This window comes from Cicer arietinum, chromosome 5 (assembly GCF_000331145.2).
Source record: "Cicer arietinum cultivar CDC Frontier isolate Library 1 chromosome 5, Cicar.CDCFrontier_v2.0, whole genome shotgun sequence".
Lineage (NCBI taxonomy): Eukaryota > Viridiplantae > Streptophyta > Magnoliopsida > Fabales > Fabaceae > Cicer > Cicer arietinum.
This window is the reverse complement of record NC_021164.2, coordinates 62,119,217-62,142,297: the sequence shown is the minus strand read 5'-3', so window position 1 is coordinate 62,142,297 and position 23,081 is coordinate 62,119,217. Positions and strand designations below refer to the sequence as shown.

Below are 23,081 nucleotides of genomic sequence, written 5' to 3'. Positions count from 1 at the left end.
TCTCTATAATCATAAATGGTGTAGTAAAACAAATCCATAAAATGCAATCAAAAGAAAATAATAATTGGTCCTATAACAACATACACATATCATCGGATGAAAAAAAAAATATTCAATAAAATAAAGGCAATAAAATTTGCATACAAAGTGAGATAGAGATTCAGCAACAAAAAAACAAAATGAGATGGAGAAAATGATCACAATCTGACAAGCAGGTTTTCTATTTCAATTATTATAAACTAATTGTATTTCGAAGGAAATATTTTAATGGATCAATTATATTTAATTCAAGAGAGATATTTGTGAAATTCAATTTATTATCTTTTTGTGAATTTGTTAAGTACATTTTTTATAGGTAAAAATAAATTAAGTATTTTTTTCAAAAAAGTTATTGTGGGGTATATTTCCATTGGTATATTTATTTTTTTAGGCGAGTATAAGGTAGTAAAAATGACATAATAATACACCGATTTTTACTAATTTGTATTTTAGTTTTTTGGTGATATAATTTATTTTCTTAAGTAGACCAATTTAATTTGAAAAATAAACTTTTTTTTTAATACTAAGTGAATTTTCATTATTAGAGAAACAATAAATGTAGGTTTAGTATTAAACTGAAAGATTAACTTATATATGGACTAGATTAGAGCTGAAGTATAATTTCAATTGGTTAACTATATTGAATATTCGATAATTAGTTTACATTCAAAATAGTATACAATTGACAATTGAGGGCCATTCGATTTGACTAGAGCTAAAACAACACATATTCTAGATTTGTTTTCCTAATTCATATCTTTCCTAATTTAATTCATATATTCTAAAAACGATTCGTATCCTTTTGAAATTGAAATTGACTTCATTGTTATAATTATTCTTAGGCCTATTTAAACCCAATTTAGGGTTTTATATTTCATCTTTCACAATAATCCTAAAATTAATCTAATAGTATTATTCTCCAAAATACTTCGAATAAATCCAAAACTACGTCATTCATAACTTGTGAATCTACAATCCTCGAGTCTATTTCATAACAATTATTAAGGTAATGTGGAGCTAATATTTGTCACCTTCAATTGTTCTTCCTTATACTCTAAATCAATTTTAACACCTTGTTTGGTTCTCTATGCGCTTGTTTATCGTGAAGGCGCATTAGGAGAAGACGCAAGATACCAATCATTATATTTTCCTTGTTGCTTTTGAGACCAAATCCAGGTATGATGGGAAATAGTATTTAGTTTATATGGGGTGACACATAATTTAAATAGTTGGGGGTTTTTATATTTCATACAATTAGTCTTGCGTTTTGATTAACCATTTGTAGAAGCAATGAATTATTAGTAGACGTGGTATATGATTTGCGTGATGATCATTATATGAGTAATTATTTCACTATTTTATGATGAAATTTCTTTGCTATTAATAGATGGATACTTGTTTATGTGTTATTGTAATAACTTGTTTAAGTTTCTGCATATAATTGTATGTATAATGTGATGTTAGTTACCTTGTGTTGTTGTTGTCATCACTTAGAATTAAAAACAAACATAATTGAATGATAAAGGAAGAAGAAAGAATCAACACCATATACTGATAACCTAGTACATATATTAACTATAGAAATGACAGTGGGTAGAGTTTTGGTACGATACTATAGTACTCGTTGATATACTATAATACATGTTCTCATACCTTTAAAAAAAAATACCATATCCGTACCCATACCCTCTCGATTATTAACTTTAATATTCATACCCTTACTCTTTAGTTACTTAAGTGTCAGTACACATATCCATTATCCACACTTTAACTAAATTAGATTGATAAATAAATGATATTGTTGTAATTAAATTTTAAAATTATCCAAATATCTTAAATTCAATCATAAAGTATTATAGACTAAAATATTTTATAACTCAAAATATTTTAAACGAACACATGTTACAATACATATTCAAATATTCATAATAATATTTTATGAAGTTACAAGTCATACGATATTATTTGAGATCTGTACAAAAAATTGATAGGAAGTTATAAGTATAATTATAAAATCACGATTAATAAGACATAACTCTTAGTTATAAAGTCACAATTATTTCCATATTCATAAAAATCAAATTTTTAAAAGTTTACGAACGTTTATCTTTCGATTATAAATAAAATAAAACAATTAATTAAACTAAATAATAATATAATATAATATAATATAATATAATATAATATAATATAATATAATATAATATAATATAATATAATATAATATAATATAATATAATATAATATAATATAATATAATATAATATAATATAATATAATATAATATAATATAATATAATATAATATAATATAATATAATATAATATAATATAATATAATATAATATAATATAATATAATATAATATAATATAATATAATATAATATAATATAATATAATATAATATAATATAATATAATATAATATAATATAATATAATATAATATAATATAATATAATATAATATAATATAATATAATATAATATAATATAATATAATATAATATAATATAATATAATATAATATAATATAATATAATATAATATAATATAATATAATATAATATAATATAATATAATATAATATAATATAATATAATATAATATAATATAATATAATATAATATAATATAATATAATATAATATAATATAATATAATATAATATAATATAATATAATATAATATAATATAATATAATATAATATAATATAATATAATATAATATAATATAATATAATATAATATAATATAATATAATATAATATAATATAATATAATATAATATAATATAATATAATATAATATAATATAATATAATATAATATAATATAATATAATATAATATAATATAATATAATATAATATAATATAATATAATATAATATAATATAATATAATATAATATAATATAATATAATATAATATAATATAATATAATATAATATAATATAATATAATATAATATAATATAATATAATATAATATAATATAATATAATATAATATAATATAATATAATATAATATAATATAATATAATATAATATAATATAATATAATATAATATAATATAATATAATATAATATAATATAATATAATATAATATAATATAATATAATATAATATAATATAATATAATATAATATAATATAATATAATATAATATAATATAATATAATATAATATAATATAATATAATATAATATAATATAATATAATATAATATAATATAATATAATATAATATAATATAATATAATATAATATAATATAATATAATATAATATAATATAATATAATATAATATAATATAATATAATATAATATAATATAATATAATATAATATAATATATATTTATATTAATGTGGGGCGAGGTGGATACTATAGTACATGTACCTGTTTAATTTTACGGGTAATTACCCATCTTCGTGCTCATACCCATCATGAGGATTTTTACTCTACCTATTGTGGGTTTTTTTGCGGGTACCCACTAAATCTGGATCTAATTGTCATCCCTACTTAACTCCTACGTCTGGGAGATTATATCCAAGCATAAAAAGGTTCCACTTGTTAATAATCCATGTCAATTACATGATGAATGACCAAAAGCGGAAGCGTACCTGTGGGAATTGTCATTGATGAAATCCTAGAATGATAATGATAGAGCCAATGGGTTGGGTGATCTTCCTCAGCAAAACACCTTGAAGACCTTGCTCTCTTGATGGGGATAGAGAGAACCAGAGAGTTTTCTTCTTTAGGGTTTTGAAACTGAATAGTCTTGTTGTGTTTGCCTTGGGGACCATTACCCCTATATATAACTATTATTAGTTATATCCCAAATTGCAGTATTTCCAATTCAGCCTCTCATTAAATTAGAAACTGCCTGGTATCTACGCTATTAATTTTCATAACTATTATGCTCTTTAGCCATAAACTATTATATATTATTTGACCCCTAGTTTATTGGCTAATTATATAATGACCCTAACACACTTTATTAATTAATTACATATGTGACCCATAAATCTTACACCACTATGTTCAAAGTTTACAAGATTATTCACCAGAACTATGATCTTAACACATTGATCAAGTTCTTCTCTAATCTCACCTTTTTTTTCTTATGTGTTTTACATGTGTGTTTTCTTAATTACATACAAAAGAGGATAAAACCTTGTATATAGCCATGTTGAGCAATTGCCTCTAACTGTTTGCAAAACATAATCATTTACATTTGAAACTGAAAAAACCAACCTTTTCGAAATAGTAATTCAACATAGAAAACCAACTAACTATAGATTGAACCCAATATTGGGCCTAAGAGGGAAATCTCATAAGAAAAAAGCCCAAACAATAGTGTACAACAACCCAACAAATCTCCACTTTGGTACTCAAGGTTTGGATAACATGAAATTTCATAAGCAAATATCCTTATCAATCTATTCTTTAATAGTCAATGTTGAGCAAGCTCAAACAATGTTGGAACTTGCTCCAGAGGGCAAATTTAGTTAGCATATCAGCTGGATTTTCACTTGTGTGAATCTTCACCACTTGAGCATCACCATTCTGTATGACATATCTGATGTAGTGTAATATGATATCAATATGTTTAGTTCTCCCATGATACACTTGATTTGTGCTTAGACGTATTACATTATGACTATCATAATTGATGTGAATTGTTTCGTGCTTCAACCTCAGTTTTGATACAAGTCCTTGCACTTATATAGTCTCATTTATAGCATCGACAAACGCGACATACTCATCCTCAGTAGTTAAGAGTGCTACTATGTGTTGTAATGTGGCTTTCCAGCTGATAGGATCCCCAAACAAAGTGAAAACACACCAATAAGATACATTATTTTATCCAAATCCCCATCATAATCTAAATTTACATAGCCTTGCACTAGTTATGTGTCGTCATCTTTGCAGTATTCCAAACTTGTATCTTGAGTTCCTCTTAGATACTGAGGTATCCACTTGACAGTTTGCCAATGATCATTTTATGGATTCCCCACAAACCTAATGGTCACACTGACATCATGTGAGATATCTGGTCTGGAGCATACCATGGCATACGTTACACTTCCAATTGCACTAGCATATGAAACATTTCTCATTTTTTTAGGTAAGTGACATGGTTGAAGACACTTTAAAATGAGCAGCTAATGGAACACTTGTAAGTTTGACATTATATATATTAAACTTTCTCACCACCTTAAATAGACTTTTTATGAGACAATTAACTTGCTATTGTCTCTATTCTAAATGATATTTGTTCCTAAAATTATCTTGGTTGTACCAAGAACTTTCATTTCAAATCCCTCATTCAATTGACCTACAATAGATCAATATGATTCATATCCTTACCGGCTAACAACATATCATCCACATATAGCAAAAGATGGATGAATGTATTACTAGTAAGTTGTTTGAAATAGACATAACAATCATATTTACTTATAACATACTTGTATTTTAGCACGAAGGAATCAAATCTTAAGTTCCATTGCTTAGGTGATTGTTTAAGCCCATATAGTGATCTTTTTAGATGGCACACTCAATCCTATTTGCCTTGAACCTCAAAACTACTTGGTTTTTTCATGGGAACTGTCTCATTCAAGTCTCCATGTTGAAAATATGTTTTGACATGCATTTGCTCCAATTTCATGGAAAGTAGGATCCATATTGATAAGTGTTTAACTACTGTAGAAAATATCTCATCATAATAGAACAAGTCCATTTGGGTGCTATCACATAGCCCTAAGCCGGGCAAGGAAGGTCTCTACAACAAAGAGATATGCCAATTAGCGGCACACTTATTATAAACCTATTTTCGTTACATCCTATAACAACTCATCTTAGTGACTTTTCTCAAATCTTTTTAGGGAAGGAATGACTCTCGGGTATGGCGGAAGAAGAAAGAATAAGTAATAAATACAACTAGACTTTTAGCTTGAAGGTGGGCTTTAGTCTTTTAACAACTGATCTTGCGACATCAAGTTGTCAATTCGGGCATCGAGTTGCCTTTTTTTTAGTATCCCTTTAGGGCAGATCGTCTTTCCTATCTCTCTAGGCTAGTATCTTAGATAACAAGTCAAATGAGTGTTGTTCAAATTCTACACCATCCTCTATCGCTGTCTAAAACGAGAATTTATTGTCATCCTCCTTTAGTCGATTGCTCACTATCAACCACTTAATCATTCTCAAGCATACTATCCTCCTTGATAACTGACTAACCACTCCTGGATACACAATAGAGATCGAGATAACATGGTAAACATGATTCTTAGTCTCGTGGTTGAGATCCGTGAGCGAGACCCAAGCAAGAGAAGCAAAAGTAGAAAAACCAGAAAGGCAACAATCTTTCTCTGTTGCTATATCAATATGATCTATAGCATCATAGATAGAGACAAAGGCAACTACATATAGATGAATGAGGATCAATATCGTTCTCTCATTAAAGTTCAGTTCAAGAAGAATCGCAATAAGTTCCCTTTGTGTAGCCTTTTGTAACCAACATTGCTTTGTAAGTTTGAGCTTTAACTCCAACAATTCCCTCTTTTTTCTTGAATATCCATTTGCTTCCCATGATATTTGCTCATTTAGGCTTAGTGACAAGGACCAACATGTTATTCTTCTCAAGGGAACTTAACTCCTCAATCAGCTAGCATCCATTTATGACTTTCTTTACTTTTAACCGCTTCATCAAAAGTTCTAGGTTCTTCAATGTTGATTGCTTTAGCAATATGAAAAGCATAGATCATCAAAAATTCGGAGAAACCATACTTGTCAGGTGGCTTGATGTTCCTTTTGTCCCTATCTCTTGCAAGTAGATAATTAGTCTCATTTTTTTGAATTTCATTTGCTTGAATATATGTTTTATCAATATTTGACTCAACTGGTTGGTCTTGTTCTTGTTATGGCCCACTTTGTTTTCTAGGGTCCACTTTAAGCTCAAATTTATCGAGATCTTTTTAATTTGAGACTTGATCTTCATGACAATTCATAGATCTGCATAGACTTCCTTCATGAAATTTTACATCTCTACTTATGATGCATTTCTTATTCTCAATGCACCATTTCTATACCCTTTTACACCATTAGGGTAACCCACAAATAAAGCCTTTTTAGCTCTAGGAGCTAACTTTCCCTCATTGACATGATAATAAACAACACATCCAAACACCTTGAGATGATTGTAATTAAGAGTCTTTCCATACCACACCTATTGAGGAGTTTTTAGATTAGTTGCACTAGAAATGACTCACGTTAATGAGATAGCAAGATGTATGTGCAAATTCATCCCATAATTTGATACATTCCAGAATTAGATAATATACACCTCATCCTCTCAATAATGGTCATATAATCTTTTTAGCCAGACCATTATGTTGAGTGTTTCCAACATTTTTGTGTCTAGCAATGCCATTAGCTAGTAAACTTTTCACTACAAAATTCCAATTCATTATTAGTTATGAATTTTTTTATCTTCCTATATGTTTTAGTTTCTATCAAAGTCTTCCATTTTTTGAATGAATTAAATGCTCATCTTTAATTTTAATAAAGCAAATCCAAACTTTCCTACTACAATCATCTAGAAAAGTGATGAAGTATCTATTACTTCCATATGAAGCTATCCAAGTTGGACCCCATAAATCACTATAGATGTTGTATAGGATTCCCTAGATACAATGTTGGCCACTTGCAAACCTTATCCTATGCATCTTCTCACATGCACAATGCTCACAAAATGGCAGATCTCCAATCTATCACCTAGAACTCCTTACTTGCTCATAATTTGCATACCTTTGAGGTTGTCATGACCCAACCTCTAATGCCATAAACTAGCTTTGTATGTTCTGGCATTGCAATTGTTGCAGTTGTTGTGCTGGTATAACCCTTGAGGATATATATGTCTTTTTCCTGTGACCTTTCATTACCACCAAAACACCTTTCATAACCTTCAACATTCCATTTTTTGCCTTATACAAACAACCTGATTCTTCTACACATGTTATTAGATTCCTTTTGAGATGAGGAACATATCTCACACACGTTATTAGATTCCTTTTAAGAAGAGGAACATATCTCACACACGTTATTAGATTCCTTTTGAGATGAGGAACATATATCACACAAGTTAATACCTTTAGTGTACCATCTTCAAGAACCAACTTCACTGATCCAATGCATGCAACTCTGCACTTTATGTCGTTTCCCATGTTGATCCTCCTATCATTAGTTTCTTTATACCAAAGAAGTCAATCTTTCCTTGGAGTCATATGATAAGAACACGATGATTCCATAACCCATTCTTCATTAGAAATGTTTGTAGTTGCCATTAGAACCTCAGTACATAGGTATCCTTATGAGGAAATTGATGTATTTTCATCCTCATCCTTTTTCTTTAACTTTCTTTCTGGACAATTCTTTTTGAAATGTCCTTCTTTATTACATTGAAAATACCTTTTTCTTGATTTTATCTGTATAATTCTTATCACATTTAGACTTCTGTTTTAAACCATTTTTCTTGGATTCTTGCTTCACAAACAACTTTTCACTGCTCCCTTCCTCATTTTCTCATGATTTTCTTTTCAACTCATTTGAAAGTGTTGATTGAGTATCTTTAAGGGATAAAGAATCTTTACCATAGATAAGTGTATCACTTAAGTGCTCATAAGAACTTGTAAAGAACTGACAAGGAGTAGAACTCAGTCTTCAACATTGATGCTCATGTCTATGTTCTCAATATCAATAATAATCTTGTTGAACTCATCAATTTGTTCATCCACATATCTTCCAGTTTGCATCTTGAAAATGTAGAGTTTTTGTTTCAAATTGAGTTTATCTGCCAATGATTTGGTCATGTAGAGATTTTCTAACTTGAGCCAAATTGTTGTTGTAATCTTTTTTTTTGCAACTTCCTTCAATGGTTTGTCTTCCAAACTTAAGATCAATGCACTATAAGCCTTCTTCACGATTTCCCTTTTCTTTTCCTCTGACATTGTTGGTTGTAAATTATTTTCCCTAGTTAAGGCTTCTATTATGCCCTGATGAACCAATAATGCTTTCATTTTGAGACGCCAAATACTAAAATCATTTTTGCCATTGAACTTTTCTATGTTGAACTTTGTCATTGTCATGATTCCCTGGATTGAAGTCGGAGATACTGATACAACTTGTTGTTGTTGTTGTTGTTGTTATCACTTAGAATTAAAAATATATAAAATTGAATGATAAAGGTAGAAGAAAGAATAAACACCACATATTGATAACCCAATTCAGAGATTAAATCTTACGTCTAAAGGACTGAATCCGAGCATAAAATTTTTCCACTATGTTCAAAGTTTACAAGATTATTCACCAGAACTTTGATCTCAACACAATGATCAAGTTCTTCTCAAATATAACTTTTTTTCTTCTATTTTTTACAAGTGTTTTTCTTAATTACATACAATAGAGGATGAAGTCTTTTATATGAGCCAAGTTGAGCAATTGCCCCTAACTGCTTGCGAACAAAATCAGTTATATTTTAAAACCGAAAAAACCAACCTTCTCAAAATAGTGGCTCAACATAGTAAACCGTTTAATTGGAGATTGAATCCAATACTAGGGATAAGAAGAAAGCCTAAGAAGAAAAAAAAAAAAAACCCAAATAGTAGTGTACCATGGCCTAACACCTTGCAATAAGTATGTGAAAAACTAATTTTCATATAATTTTCTTCACAAATATAGTGAATTTATACCAAAACATGTTTCATAGGTACAATCTTTAATCGATGTGTAAGTAATAACGTGTGTTGAAAAAATATCAACCTCTTAAATAGATCCATATTTAGGTGATTTTGTCATCCGACACTTGGTCACTTTAAGAATAAAATTAAGAGTTGTAAGGTGAAAACTTCAATTTAATGTTAATAAGGATAAAAAATTAATGATCTAAATGATTGTAATTAGTCACTTTAAGTAAAAAATACATTTCCTATTGATTCATTTGTAAAAAAAAATTATCTCAAAATATTGACAATTTCATTTTTCAATGCGCTTATTTTCAATTGTACCCTCTAATTAATATTACTTACATAATCTGCAATGAAATATATTTTATTATGTATTTATGACACTGATGATGCACCAATAGCTAACAATAAGGATGACAACAAAACTTGCACCCGCAGGTATTAACCCAAATTCGTCTCAATTTGGACAGGAAAAATCCGCTTTGATTAGGTGTAGATGTGAGTTTTTCGCAAAATTAAAACTTGGGACGCGGACGAGTTTGAGGGTGTTGGCATCCACAATGCAACCGCCCCATAACCTATCTCGTTAGTAGTATTGTTGTCATTTTTAATGTTTATATACATATACATATTCAATACATTTAATATTTTTTTAAATATTAAAAATTATAATCTCCTTTTTTTAGAAAATATAATTTTAATATTCTTTATTTTGTTAATAAACCACAAAAATATTCTTAAATTCACCAACTTCATCACAAACTTTATAGTACAAAAATAAAATTATTATTTAAAAAAAATAATATGATGATTGATTTAATATTCATTATAAAATTTAGGTCAAATTATATAGGTTTAGTTGGTTATGATTTTCATTAAAAAATGTAAGAGTACTCATGATTGTTTTTTTTAAAAATACATTAAAATATAAGTAAAAATAGTCAATAATTATTTACTTTTATTTTTAGCAATGAGATATATAAAGTTTATATAAGGTGAAAGAGATAAATAGTGAAATTAATTTGAATAATTTTTTATTTTTTATTTGTAAGATAATAAATTATACTATAATTAACTCACACTTACGAGGGTTTGAGAGACTACATGTCCAACCTACCGTTATTAACATTTACTACATGATCAACCTACCGTTATTAACATTTACTACATGGTCAACCTACCGTTATTAACATTTATTTGTTTAACTAAAATTTTAAACAAAATACTAAAATTATTTAACTATGCTAATTATTAACACTCTAAAATAAATATTAATTTTTTGTGGAGAAAATGATCAATTTAACCTAAAAAACTATTTTTACTCTAATAATTAAATCTTATATGTTCGTATATTATAGTTCAACCGATAAATATTCATATTGTTAGATGTCACGTTTTATCCGAATTCAAACTAATGATTAGGTGAAATTTAAGGATCTCAAAGGTAAAATTTACCATATATTTTAAAACAAAAAATAACTTTTATATTTTTGTACACAAGCAAGAAAGGAAGGTGTACAGTAAAAAAAAGAAGGTGTGAGTTTGAAACGAAGAAATTGGTGGCTGCAAACAGTACATTTATTTACCCAAAATGAAATAATAATAGAAAGAGAGAAAAAAAAAAATACTGTTGAAGCTTCTCTTCTTTCTCACAAAAAGTACAAAGTTGAAGAAGTCGAGAAGCGCGTTTTCATCTGCATCTCCCCCCACCACTCTCTGACACAGTCTCCCTCCAAATTTTCCCTTTCCTCTTCACCAACCGAACTATCTATAATATATTTATTACCCAATTCATCTAATTTCATTTTCCTCTTTTTATTTTCTTGTAAGCTCCAAAATATTCCTCTGCATTTTTCCAAACCCTAAAAACTCAACCACAGTTTAATGTCGTTTCCAACACCCTTCACATTTCGTACTCTATCTTCTGTAATTTTCTTCACTCTGTAATCAGCAATCAAATTCTGCATGCGTTCTTTCTAAATTCTATTACCTGTCTCGGTGTTCTTTTTCACTACTTTGTTCTAGGTAGACACTTGGATGTGGTGTTAACCAATTTGTAACGAGGGTTTCAGTATGTTATTCTAAATTGCTAACCCTTTTTTATTTTGTATCAATTTTGTATAATAGGAAATTTATTTATTATTCTTGTTTTTCGTTTTCAATTTATATGTAAAATTGACAATGCAGTTCGAGGAAGTAAACTAACGTAAAAGTATGTTAATAGTTCATATGTTATTTGGTTGAATTTTCTTGCTATTTTAGGATACTATGTTAATTCATTTTTTTAATGATTTATTACTTTGCTATAGGTATAATCATGGGCATAGTAGACATTATTGATTTATCTAGTGACGATGAAAGTGAAAGCGTTGGTGTTGGCCCTGTAGCTGTTAAATTGGAACCAGAATATGTTACAAGTGCTGAGAAACAGCATGTGACTGGCAAATTTGGACTAGTCAAGCACGAGAAATCGCCATATCATGTCACAAGACAAGATGCTGACGAAAATATAAGTTATAGTGCCCCAAGTACAGGTCATAGTAACTCCAGTGTATTGGAGCAGGGACCATCGCCAGTTGATGATACGGGCATCTCTTATGCGTCATCGATTTGTGCTGCACCGCTTTCCAGGCAGTTTTGGAAAGCCGGAAGCTATGATGATGCGGTTGGTTCTCGAATTACAGTCAAAGGTATATACATACTTATTATTTGGTTCCATGGCTGTAAAACTTACTATTTGGTTCCATGACTGTAACTTCCCTGTACAATCCTCCGTCAACCATGTTTGTATAAATACATTGGGAAGTGTTAACAGATTTTTCTTTCCATTTGAATTTTGCGAGGATTGTAGTTTTCAGATATCATATGCTAGTTGCTAAGCTTGTTGCTTGTAGGTACAGTACAAAGTGTTTTGTCCATTTCAGATTTCTTATCTGTTTATTTTTCTTTTTGGGTTGCAGATGGAAAAAACTATCTGCATGTACACCCTATGTTCCTTCACTCAAATGCAACTTCGCACAAGTGGGCATTTGGTGGTATGTTCTTATTCTAATCATCTGTATGGATTTGTCCTATTTTTGTTCCTTCACTTTAATTGCCTAACTTTTTGATTATTTTTGGTTGTTTGTTTGTTTCTGTTTGCAGCCATAGCAGAGCTTCTTGATAATGCTGTTGATGAGGTGATTATTCATTCCTGTTGGTTGAACTATTTTTAAATTGGCTGGTCTGCCATTTTCTTGTGTCATTTGTAGCACACTGAGTTAGCTATTGCCAACTACTAGTAGACTGTCTATTGCTTTACGATATTGGTATTTCCTTGTGCCAGAAATAGTTCATCTTCTGTTGATGTCTGCTTTTCTGGTTTTCCACCTGCCTCTGTAGCTTTCTGGTTCATGTTTTTTCCAATATTTTTTTTTTAATTGTCATTGCCTAGGTTATTGTAAAACCTCAATGTCTATTGCTGTTACGCTTTTCTGCTTTTCAATGTTATACACCATCATTACACATTCTACTTCCTTTGATTTTTGTTTGTACTTTATATTGCATGGTTGACATTTGTTCTTAGGATAGATCCAAAATGGGGCTACCTTTGTCATTGTAGATAAAACTTCAAATCCAAGAGATGGAAGTTCAGCACTGTTGATTCAAGGTATGGTGGTTCTGGAACTCTTCGCTATAGGTAGTTGATATTCATTTTGGTTTGAAGTTCCCAGTCTATGTAGGGCATGTTTGCACTGGATATCATCATTTTAATTGTGTTGATTGGTTCTTATTTTTGGCAATCAGATGATGGTGGTGGCATGGATCCGGAAGCAATACGCCGTTGCATGAGTTTTGGATTTTCCGATAAAAATTCAAAGCATGCTATTGGACAGTGTATGGATTGTGACATTCTTTCTGTAATAGTTATGTTATTCTCTTAAATCTCTTTCATGTTTATTTATAATTTGATGTTCTAGATGGAAATGGCTTCAAGACCAGTAGTATGAGGCTTGGTGCAGATGCTATAGTCTTCAGCCGCCATATGAATAATGGGTAAGGGTCAAAAAGTCAATATATGATTTTGTGATGTGTTGGTTAAGGCAATATGTTTCCTTCTGTATTGACAATCATTGCTCCAGCTCCAAGAAAGAGTGACTATTAAATATTTGGATTCTGAAGGCCTCTTAATTATGTGCAATTCAGCTACGTTTTAAATTTTTCACTACTTTCTGATTGGAAAAACTGAAAATAAAGTTTTTTCTTTTTTTCCTACTTTTCTGCCTCTAGCCTTAGAGAAATGTGAAGATGTAATAAGGTAAACTAAAACATTGAAACAATCTGCTCTCTACTATTGGGAATTAAACTGTGTGTCCTGAGGTGGTAGCTTCATGCCAATTTATTCCATATGCGTTTATTATTACAGCCTTGCCTATTCTTTCTCTCGCTCTCTTTCGGCTATTGCTTCACTTGTTCACAACACAGTGAGGCAGAAAGGCTTTGTATCAAGACAGCAATATGTGAAGTTATGGGGGAAAAGTGAGATTGTTATTTTGTTTCTCTTCTCTTACTGTTTAATGTTTATACCTTGATCAGGATTTTGACTCAAAGCATTGGACTTCTGTCATATACATTTTTGATGAGAACACAGCTTGACAGAATAGTAGTGCCAATGGTAAGATTATTTAGTTTAGTAATGTTATCTTAGATATTGCTTGGACCATTTTCCTATATTTTTCACTCTCGTCAATCATCACGACTGTAAAATATAGAATGTTTGAGACTTAATATTTTAGAATGTCTTGGCTTAGCTTAATTATATGGTATCAAAGCCTTTGTGACCAAGTAGTCAGTAGTTTGATCCTTGCCATCTTCACTCTTATATACAACTTTAAACTTTAACAAGCCTGGATACAAAAAGGGGCATTTTAGATGATGAATTGATGCATTGTTTGTATTTTTATTCAGCTGATAACTTTGCTTACACTGAAGATTAAGTTTCAGTTGACATCACTAAACAATCTTGTCAATTTCAGGTGAATTATGAGTTTAATACCTCAACTGGATCATTGGATATGTTAAATGGCAAAGAGCATTTTATGGCGAATTTATCATTGCTGCTGCGTTGGTCACCATACTCATCAGAAGCAGATCTTCTGAAACAAGTCAGTTTTTTCATTTCCCTTGCACCCCTGATATTTGGCTGACTCTTTCGGAACATACTAACAAGTGGCATACTTCTTGTCTTTTTCCTTGTTGTAAACAATAACTGCCTAGCATCATGAACTTATTATTTGGTTTGATACCTCTTTTTTTTTCTGCTCCCATTCCTTCTTGAATTTCGGTTGTCTTGATAGTTGGTACTGCAATTCTATGATTATAATTGTTTTATTGTTGTGCGTAAACCCATTTGTTGAGATACTATTGCTACACTGAATCAATGTACCTATGGTTAGATGTTTTGCTGATAGTAACCATGTTAAAGTTAATTACATGATCGGCAGTGGGTGGAGGATTTTGTTGAGACACAAATTGTTGGCATGGCTGTTGCTACTGCCATGTGGGATAGGTTTTATTAAAGTCCATGGAATTTGAGGTTGCAGTAAGGGCTGGTGTTGAGTTCCGATGGTTACAAATGTTTTGTTGTGGGTTTCGTTGAGGCCTATGTTGTCAAACGTGGGCCGATCGCGGCTTTGTTGAGGGGACTCGCCATCCACCGTGACATGCTCTGCTGGCGCAGTGTTTGAGGCCACAAATTGCATTGTGGCGGCCTCAATTAGGCTAAAACTTCGAAATCTTTAAGTTACCACTTATTAAATTTGTTCAGCTTCTTTTTTAAGGTATTTTTTTGTATTTTGTTTTATTATAAGTTTGACCCTCCCTCCTTTTCGTGGCTTGGAGAATCCCTCCCCGGGCCCCATGTTTGTGGTGAGCTACCCTTCGAATTGATCCAGCACCTCTCTTTCCTAGTTGGGAGCTCTGACACCATTCATTGTCTCAACAACATCAATCATTGAGTCCATTTTCTTGTGCACCATCAAAATTATTCATGGGAAATAAACTGAGAATAACCGAAGAACAATGGGAATATTATTGAGAAAATCTTTTGGATCCATATAATCTTGAAGAATGAAGAAGTATATAATCCTTAGGGTTCATTCAAGAGTGCCTTGAACTCTCCAAGTTCTGACTGTTAAGCTTATCTGGGAGAGCCAGCTGTTCAATTAGCAACTAGACTTTCTAAGCTGGGTTTATTACAGCAGTACATTGCATATAAATATGTTACTCAGATATACATAGGTTATTATGACTCACAATATGTTCATCCCTCTTGCAGTTTGATAACATGGGATCTCACGGTACTAAAGTTATTGTATATAATTTGTGGTTCGGTGATGATGGGAATACAGAGTTAGATTTTGATACAGAACCTAAGGTTGTATTTTTATTTTATTGGTCATCCTTTTCTCCTTGTGTTGAAATTGCTCTTTCTTATGGAGAGATTTATTCTCGTATGCAGGATATTCGTATTGCTTGGGATATCAAGAAAGTCGAGACTCGTCCTGCATGGAAAAGAATCAATGAGGATCACATTGCTAATCGATTTCGTTATTCTTTACGTGTATGTTTAATTATAATTATTTAAATTGTACCTACGTGTCTGTTTCAAAGGTTGAATTTTATTGAGTCTAATTTTCTCATGTTCCACAGGTATACTTGTCCATATTGTACTTGCAGCTACCAAAAAGTTTCCAAATTATATTGCGAGGACAAGCTGTGAAGCCACATAGCATTGCCGACGATCTTAAACTTGTTGAATTTGTTAAATATACACCACAAACTGGTGGAACCGTAGAGGTTATTTCAAACTTTTGAAATGTTTTTACAATATCAAATAAGAGGATCAAATTTCTTGTGCTTTCTAGGAAAAGATTATCTTATTCTAGCTATAGTTCACTCATTTTGTTTTTCAAATTATTAATATTATTATTTGCATTAACTGTGCAGGAAATTTTTGTAACAATTGGATTTGTTAAGGAAGCCCCTCTTCTCAATATCCATGGTTTCAATGTATATCACAAACATCGGCTGATACTGGTAAGTATCACCCTTGAATGTTCTAACATGTCTAGTTGGAGGCAACTTTTTTTTAAGCTATGGTTGATTAATGAATTGGTTAATTGCTTTGCATATTTAAAATATTTGGGTGGGGTTTGTAGAGCAGATTGCTTTCCTTTGTGTTGTTTCCTAGGATAGGAAAAGGGGGTGGGGAGTGTTCAAACTAGCACATATGGTTTCCAACTTTACATTTACCTTGACCAATGTAGAATGGTAGCATTTATAGGCTAGACAGAATGATATGAATTGCTTTTCAGTAATTTAAAATGGGTTTCCCGATTACCTTATTTTTGCAAAATGCATCTACTTGATACCACATTGGATATCTTAGTTAACTAATGTGTTTGTTTTTTACTTACCTACACATTTGTTATTGTAGTGTCATTTTGCTTATAAAAAAGTTGTTATCAAATGTCATGGAAAAGAAAATGGTAAATGATTATATATATTGTAGTGAAACATCTACAAGTAGTGAAAATTAGCACCCATGCCCTAAATTCAAGAGCATTTACTTTTTAATGTTGACACAAAATGATGGTTTTAGTTGGTAAAGAAGGTTATAAATAGGAAAGGTTGTATGGTTGAGTGGCAATGGTTATAATACCTTGTTTGATAACAAAGCATGCAATAAGAATTAAAATGTTGTATTTATTTTTGTTTGATAAAAAATCTCCACACGAGCTGATGAAAAAGGAAGAGAGAAAAGTAACTCAAACAAAACGGCTCTTCTATCTCTGCATACTTTATTAAGAAGATGCCTATAAAGAATCCATGTATAGAGCACAACAGAAGTGCCTTGGACCCAATTTTGTTTAATAATAAATCAAAGAAGAGAGATTTCACTGCAAATAACCTTTTTAAAGCCGAATACACCAAAGAAGTGAGAAAATTTATTTGCATTCAATTTTTATGTGATCCTGTCGAAGCTGTAAAACTAAGCCTTATAAATTGCTGCGAATTCTGAATATGCATACAGTGTATCAAGTACTTGGCAAGTAAAATTCAAATTTAGCACTATCCGTTTACTTGAATTTCTTTCTCTCCTTAAACATTGGCATGTATTGTGTCTTTTCCCCTCCTCTCTTGCTAATGCTATTGCTGCCTCTTTGATATGCCAGCCATTTTGGCAGGTTGTAAGATATTCAGACAGTAGAGGTAGAGGAGTTGTTGGTGAGTAACTCGTCACTGTGTAATGACAAGTTTTCTTTGCTGTTTATAAATATATTGGATTCTTAAAGTATGGGCCCTAACTATGTTAACCTTGTGTTAGGTATCATGCAAGCAGATTTTGTTGAGCCAACTCATGATAAACAAGATTTTGAGAAAACTTCCCTGTTTCAAAAGCTAGAAGCCAGATTGAAGTCAATGACATGGGAATACTGGTATGGTCTTTGTGCTTGCATTCTTTGTTTATGGTTGTCCCACTCCCACATCCTCTCTCACTCACATATTCTCTACTTTAGAAACATGCTTATGTTTGATTTGGATTAATTGTTAAGCAATAAACATGTATTATTTACAAAATGAATTCGAACTTTTACACAAGTCTTGATAAATCATTAATTTTTCAATTAGGTCCTTGTAGTTTAGAAGTTTTCATAGTGTCCTCATTTTTTTATAATTTTTCGTTAGGCCACTAATCAACAACTATCATTATTAGATTATACATGAACTTAGCTGAAAGTTTGAATGAAGTATAAGGAATAATTCATCTATGTTAATACATTTTTAATAGGGCTTTTTAATATTTAAAATATAAGAACTCTGCTTAAAACCTTCAGGGTTGTTTTTCACTAAGGCCATAGGATTGGATAAGCTTGTCTAGTTGGCTTTTCCTTATCGTGTTCATTAATGTAAATATTATCCTAAAGTTACGTTAGAAATTATTAGCATATGTTAGCCTTTTCCCCCTTTTTCAACCTTACTTTATCTTTCCTTCTCGGTTTTCTTTCCCTTCTCTCATGGTGGTACCTACTGGTCAGCATCCTCCACCACCAGCTTAACCGCATCCCAACAATTCCCTGTCACTGTCTCCCAATACTCTCCACTGCCAGACAAACTATGTTGCGTGTCACCCTTAACCTAATACTGCTGACTCTCTATTGCCTTTGCTCTCCAACAGCTTTCATGCTATGCACCGTCGTCGTCATTCAATGCCCTCTACCGCCACCTCCACCGTGGTATCATTCTTTACTACCACTGACTGCCACTGCCACTGATGAGCTCATACTTTTATTGCTGCCGCGTATTTGGAAGACTTTCGGGTGCATGTTAAATATTGAATAAGATAAAGCTTATCGAATTCGTATTGTGTCCTACTTTTATCCCACTATTTTATCTTAACAATCCATGTTATGATATCATGATCACCGAATGAGCCCACGAGCCCTTAAAGTATAAGGTCTCAGTTAAATATTTAATTATAGAGTAATTTTACTAGAAAAACAATTGTATTATTTTTAAGCATGAATATCTGATTGTCCATGACTCTCTTTAAACTTCTGCAGGGATACTCATTGTAAACTAATAGGGTATCGGCCGCAAGATAAGCCTCGGACTTTAGTTACCCAACCACATCCGTCATTGCGGCAACCACTTGGTATGTAATAACCATCTCTGTAGCATAGACACCTCTAATTGAAGGCGTGTCGCAGTGTCCGACACTGACACCTTTGTTCATTCAATTAATTCATTTTTTTAAATTATTACCAGTGTCTACGTGTTAGTGTCGTGTCCGGTGTCTGTGTCAGTATTTGTGCTTCGTAGATAACCATTCTTACAAAACAGAAGTTCCTCCCCTGTTCTCAACTGAAATATAGCATATTGGAATTTTGAACAAAACGAACCCTCATAGCAGATCTGATGTGAGCAATTTCATCAAACCACTGTTTCTTCATTGTTGTTTAGAATATCATAAGAGGAAGACAGATGAACTGATAGGCCTTCAGAAGAGGAAAAAGCATGCAAGGGAAGATTATGTAACTGGTAACGGTTTCAGTCAGAATAAACAGGTCTGTATTTGTTTTTGGTCATTATGTCGGAATCTGTTTGTTTTATTCATAAATAATAATTTGTGCAAAATTTTCCTATAAATGTGCTCTAAAACATTTTATAACTTGTTTTTGTTTCCAATAAATTTGTTATTTTCATTTTTTACTTTTAACTTTTAATTATGAAACCGCCATATTTTTTCACTTGTTTCTTGTTTTCAAGAGTTGTATGAAAAACCACGACTAAAATTGTTTTCGGTGTTTCACTTGTTTCCCATACAAATCTTTTAAAACAAGAAACAATGTGACTATTTTGTAATTAAAAATGAAAACAAATAATGTTTTTTCAAGCCATACGGATCCTAGTTCTCCGCTGGTATAGCCATGAGATAAAGCAGAATTATATGACAACTCAAACCATGGCTTTTGATTTCTAGTCAATTTTGCTATCATTATTGATAAACATTTGCAGGAGACATAGACCCCTCGTGTCCGACCCTTCTTGGGCCCCACCACTGTTGGAGCTTTATGAGTACCAAGTTGTCCTTTTATTGATACACACTTGCACTCCATCTTTTCCAGTTTACTGTCGTTTGGTGGATAGAATGTTTTCCACAACAGAATAACTGCCTCTGCAATACTCTAGACTCTAAAATAACTGCCTGTTTTTCACTTTTATTAATTTACTTGGACCTAAGATTCTACAATCTAGTTCATTGTAAAATATTTTAATGCCACTTCACCCTTGCATTTTATGTAGATCACCACAACTCCTGCAGACCAGGTTGTGAATCAAGAGGCTATACAGTTGATGCAAGAAAATAAGAAACTACATACAAAGTGAGTATATTTCTAATATACAGCCCGTCTGATAATTCTATATTTTATGGAATACTAGTGTCGAGCTTGTTGGATTGGTTCCAATCATGTTGACAAATAAATTATATTATGCTGTTTTTATTGTTGGATTGGTTTCATTTTTCTCCTATTTTGAATTACAAATGGCAGTTATACATCTTATCTGTATTCCTCTTTTCCCTGCAGATGTTTGGAATTTGAAAAGAGAAGGGAAGAACTTAATTTCATGGTAATGCTTGGTTAATTACTTTGTTTTTCCTGTTGCCTAATTCATAGCAAACAGCTTTTGTATATTATACTCTGGCTGAGTTGTATTTAAAGAATTGTGGAATACTGGGATTCTTTGATTCTGCATTAAAAATAATTATTCTAAATTATCCACCCCTTAAAAAAAGTCACAGAAAAGAAGAAACACAAACCTTGATTTGGTAAATTGTACGATTGAAGTTTTGTATCCCTGAAGTCAAGTGTTAAATACTAAAATATCTTTTAACTGCTATGGTGGATTTTTTGTGAAACTTATATACGCTGCAATGTTTGTGACGAGTGGAAATTTTATTTAATGTCTTTGGTGATCTATGAGAAATGGCTATGCTTGTGCAGGCGACAAAGCTTAGAAGTAAAATAGAGGAAGCCCGACATCAATATAATCGGCTTTTAGACGAACTGCAGTCCCTAGAAGTGAAAGAGGAGTAGTAGTGTAGCTGTAACTCTTGCTATCAATTTTTTCATTGGCAGAAGTGATGTATGTATAGCTCAATTTTTTGTAGTCAGGGGCCTTACCAGGGTTAGGGGCACGTTTAAGGATCACAGATCCGTCCTGCTTTGTATGGCCCAGTAGGGTTTTTGCCCCAAATTTTATAGGTATCTTTTGCAAGTAAATGTAAGCAACAGCTGAGTTAACTGCTTCTGTACATGTAAGTAAAACACCATGGAACATCAGAGCCTGAGAGCAATTAATCAATTTGTTTTTTAGTCTCTTTGGTTTTTGTTGTTGTTGTTCAATTGCTTATTTGTTGTGCTCGTGGACGTCTTCTGATATTCAAACTAATGTTGAATTAGAATCAATTCATAATTTAAATGACATGGTCCTAAAAGGATTAGAGAAAAACAATTGGGCATTGACACTGTCGGTTAATGAGTCATGGATTGTATTATTATACTACATAATTATCAATCAATAATCAATGGTCCTAAAACGATTATAATGTTGTGCATTTATAAGTTGTAGAATTAATTTTGACATTCTTAAATGTTTTTTAGTAGAAATGATTATATTCTAGAAATAATTTTAATTTGAAGTTAGTATTAACTCACAGTTTTTAACCGTACACTTGATCTTTAATTAAATTTATTGTTTAATTTAGTTTTTTTTGTTGTAAAAATATCTAAATATAAATTAAATTTTATGTTTAAAACCCTTTTAAGTAATATTAATTTTACAAAATCAAGGTTTGTTATAAATTAAAAAAAAAATTGATATTCAATAATTATAAATGAAGATTTTACTCACCTACTTTTGGAGTGAGATATCTTTAAATGTAGCATAAATTAGAAACGTAAAATATTTTTAGCACTAAAGAAATTTTGAAAGAATTTTTTTTGACAAAAAAAAAGATTTTATATTTTCTTCTTTATTAAAAATAGAATAAACTTTTTTAACAATATGATTTTTGAAAAATACTTGAATAAATATAACTAAAACATAAAAAAAAAATATTCTTTTATACAAATATTTTTTTTACAATCTTAAACAAGTGGAGCCTTATTATTTAATATATGTTTTCTAAAATTGGAGCTGTGCGATATATAGCGAGGAAAAGTAGGGATTTGAATGCTTATATCCCTTTTTTTATTTGTTATTCCCCAAATGCCCTACTCTGAAACAATATTCCCTGAGCCCTACTTTTTCGTTCCAACAGGAAGTCGTTCCCTGGGGAAGCGACCTCCTGAAGAGGAAATTTTTTTATGCTAATAGGGGGTCGTTTCCTGGGGAAGCGACCTCCCACTGGGTTGGTTTTTTTTTTTTTGTTATATTTTAAAGTTAGTTTATTATTAGAATTATTAATTTAATTATTTAAAAAATAAAATACTAATATTAAATTACAATAAAGTATAGTAATAAATTATAAATAAAATTTATATTTTAATTATTATTATTATTATTATAATAATAAATAATTATTATAGGTAAAATTAAAAATTATTATAATTAAAGTGATTAAATAAATAAATTAAATGATAATAAAAATTAAATAATGATAACAATTAAATGAAAAGAAATTTATATTGTAACATGAAAATAAAATGAAATACATTAAATTATTAATTTAATTATTTAAAAAATAAAA

The 23,081-nt window shown here is 30.5% G+C and overlaps 1 protein-coding gene across 8 annotated transcripts; it reads left to right on the top strand.

Moving 5' to 3' along the window:
- The first annotated feature begins 909 nt into the window (after positions 1–909).
- LOC101490826 (protein MICRORCHIDIA 6-like) lies at positions 910–21,710 on the top strand. 8 transcript variants are annotated; one of them, XM_012716295.3, is made up of 21 exons: positions 910–1,045; positions 1,148–1,215; positions 12,094–12,474; positions 12,745–12,819; positions 12,929–12,963; positions 13,355–13,433; positions 13,571–13,660; positions 13,744–13,819; positions 14,360–14,438; positions 14,800–14,928; positions 16,101–16,199; positions 16,284–16,385; positions 16,475–16,621; positions 16,772–16,861; positions 18,001–18,052; positions 18,153–18,264; positions 19,390–19,481; positions 19,790–19,893; positions 20,633–20,712; positions 20,917–20,959; positions 21,334–21,710. In XM_012716295.3, exons 3-21 carry the CDS (start codon positions 12,102–12,104, stop codon positions 21,424–21,426), a joined length of 1,950 nt encoding a protein of 649 aa, XP_012571749.1. In that variant the 5' UTR covers positions 910–1,045; positions 1,148–1,215; positions 12,094–12,101; the 3' UTR covers positions 21,427–21,710. The 8 variants fall into 8 exon arrangements, with proteins under 8 accessions (XP_012571749.1, XP_027190364.1, XP_073224664.1 ...); XM_004501849.4 differs by lacking the exons at positions 910–1,045; positions 1,148–1,215 and adding exons at positions 11,398–11,855; positions 11,972–11,996; XM_027334563.2 differs by lacking the exon at positions 910–1,045 and having other exon boundaries at positions 1,097–1,215.
- Positions 21,711–23,081: the final 1,371 nt, after the last annotated feature.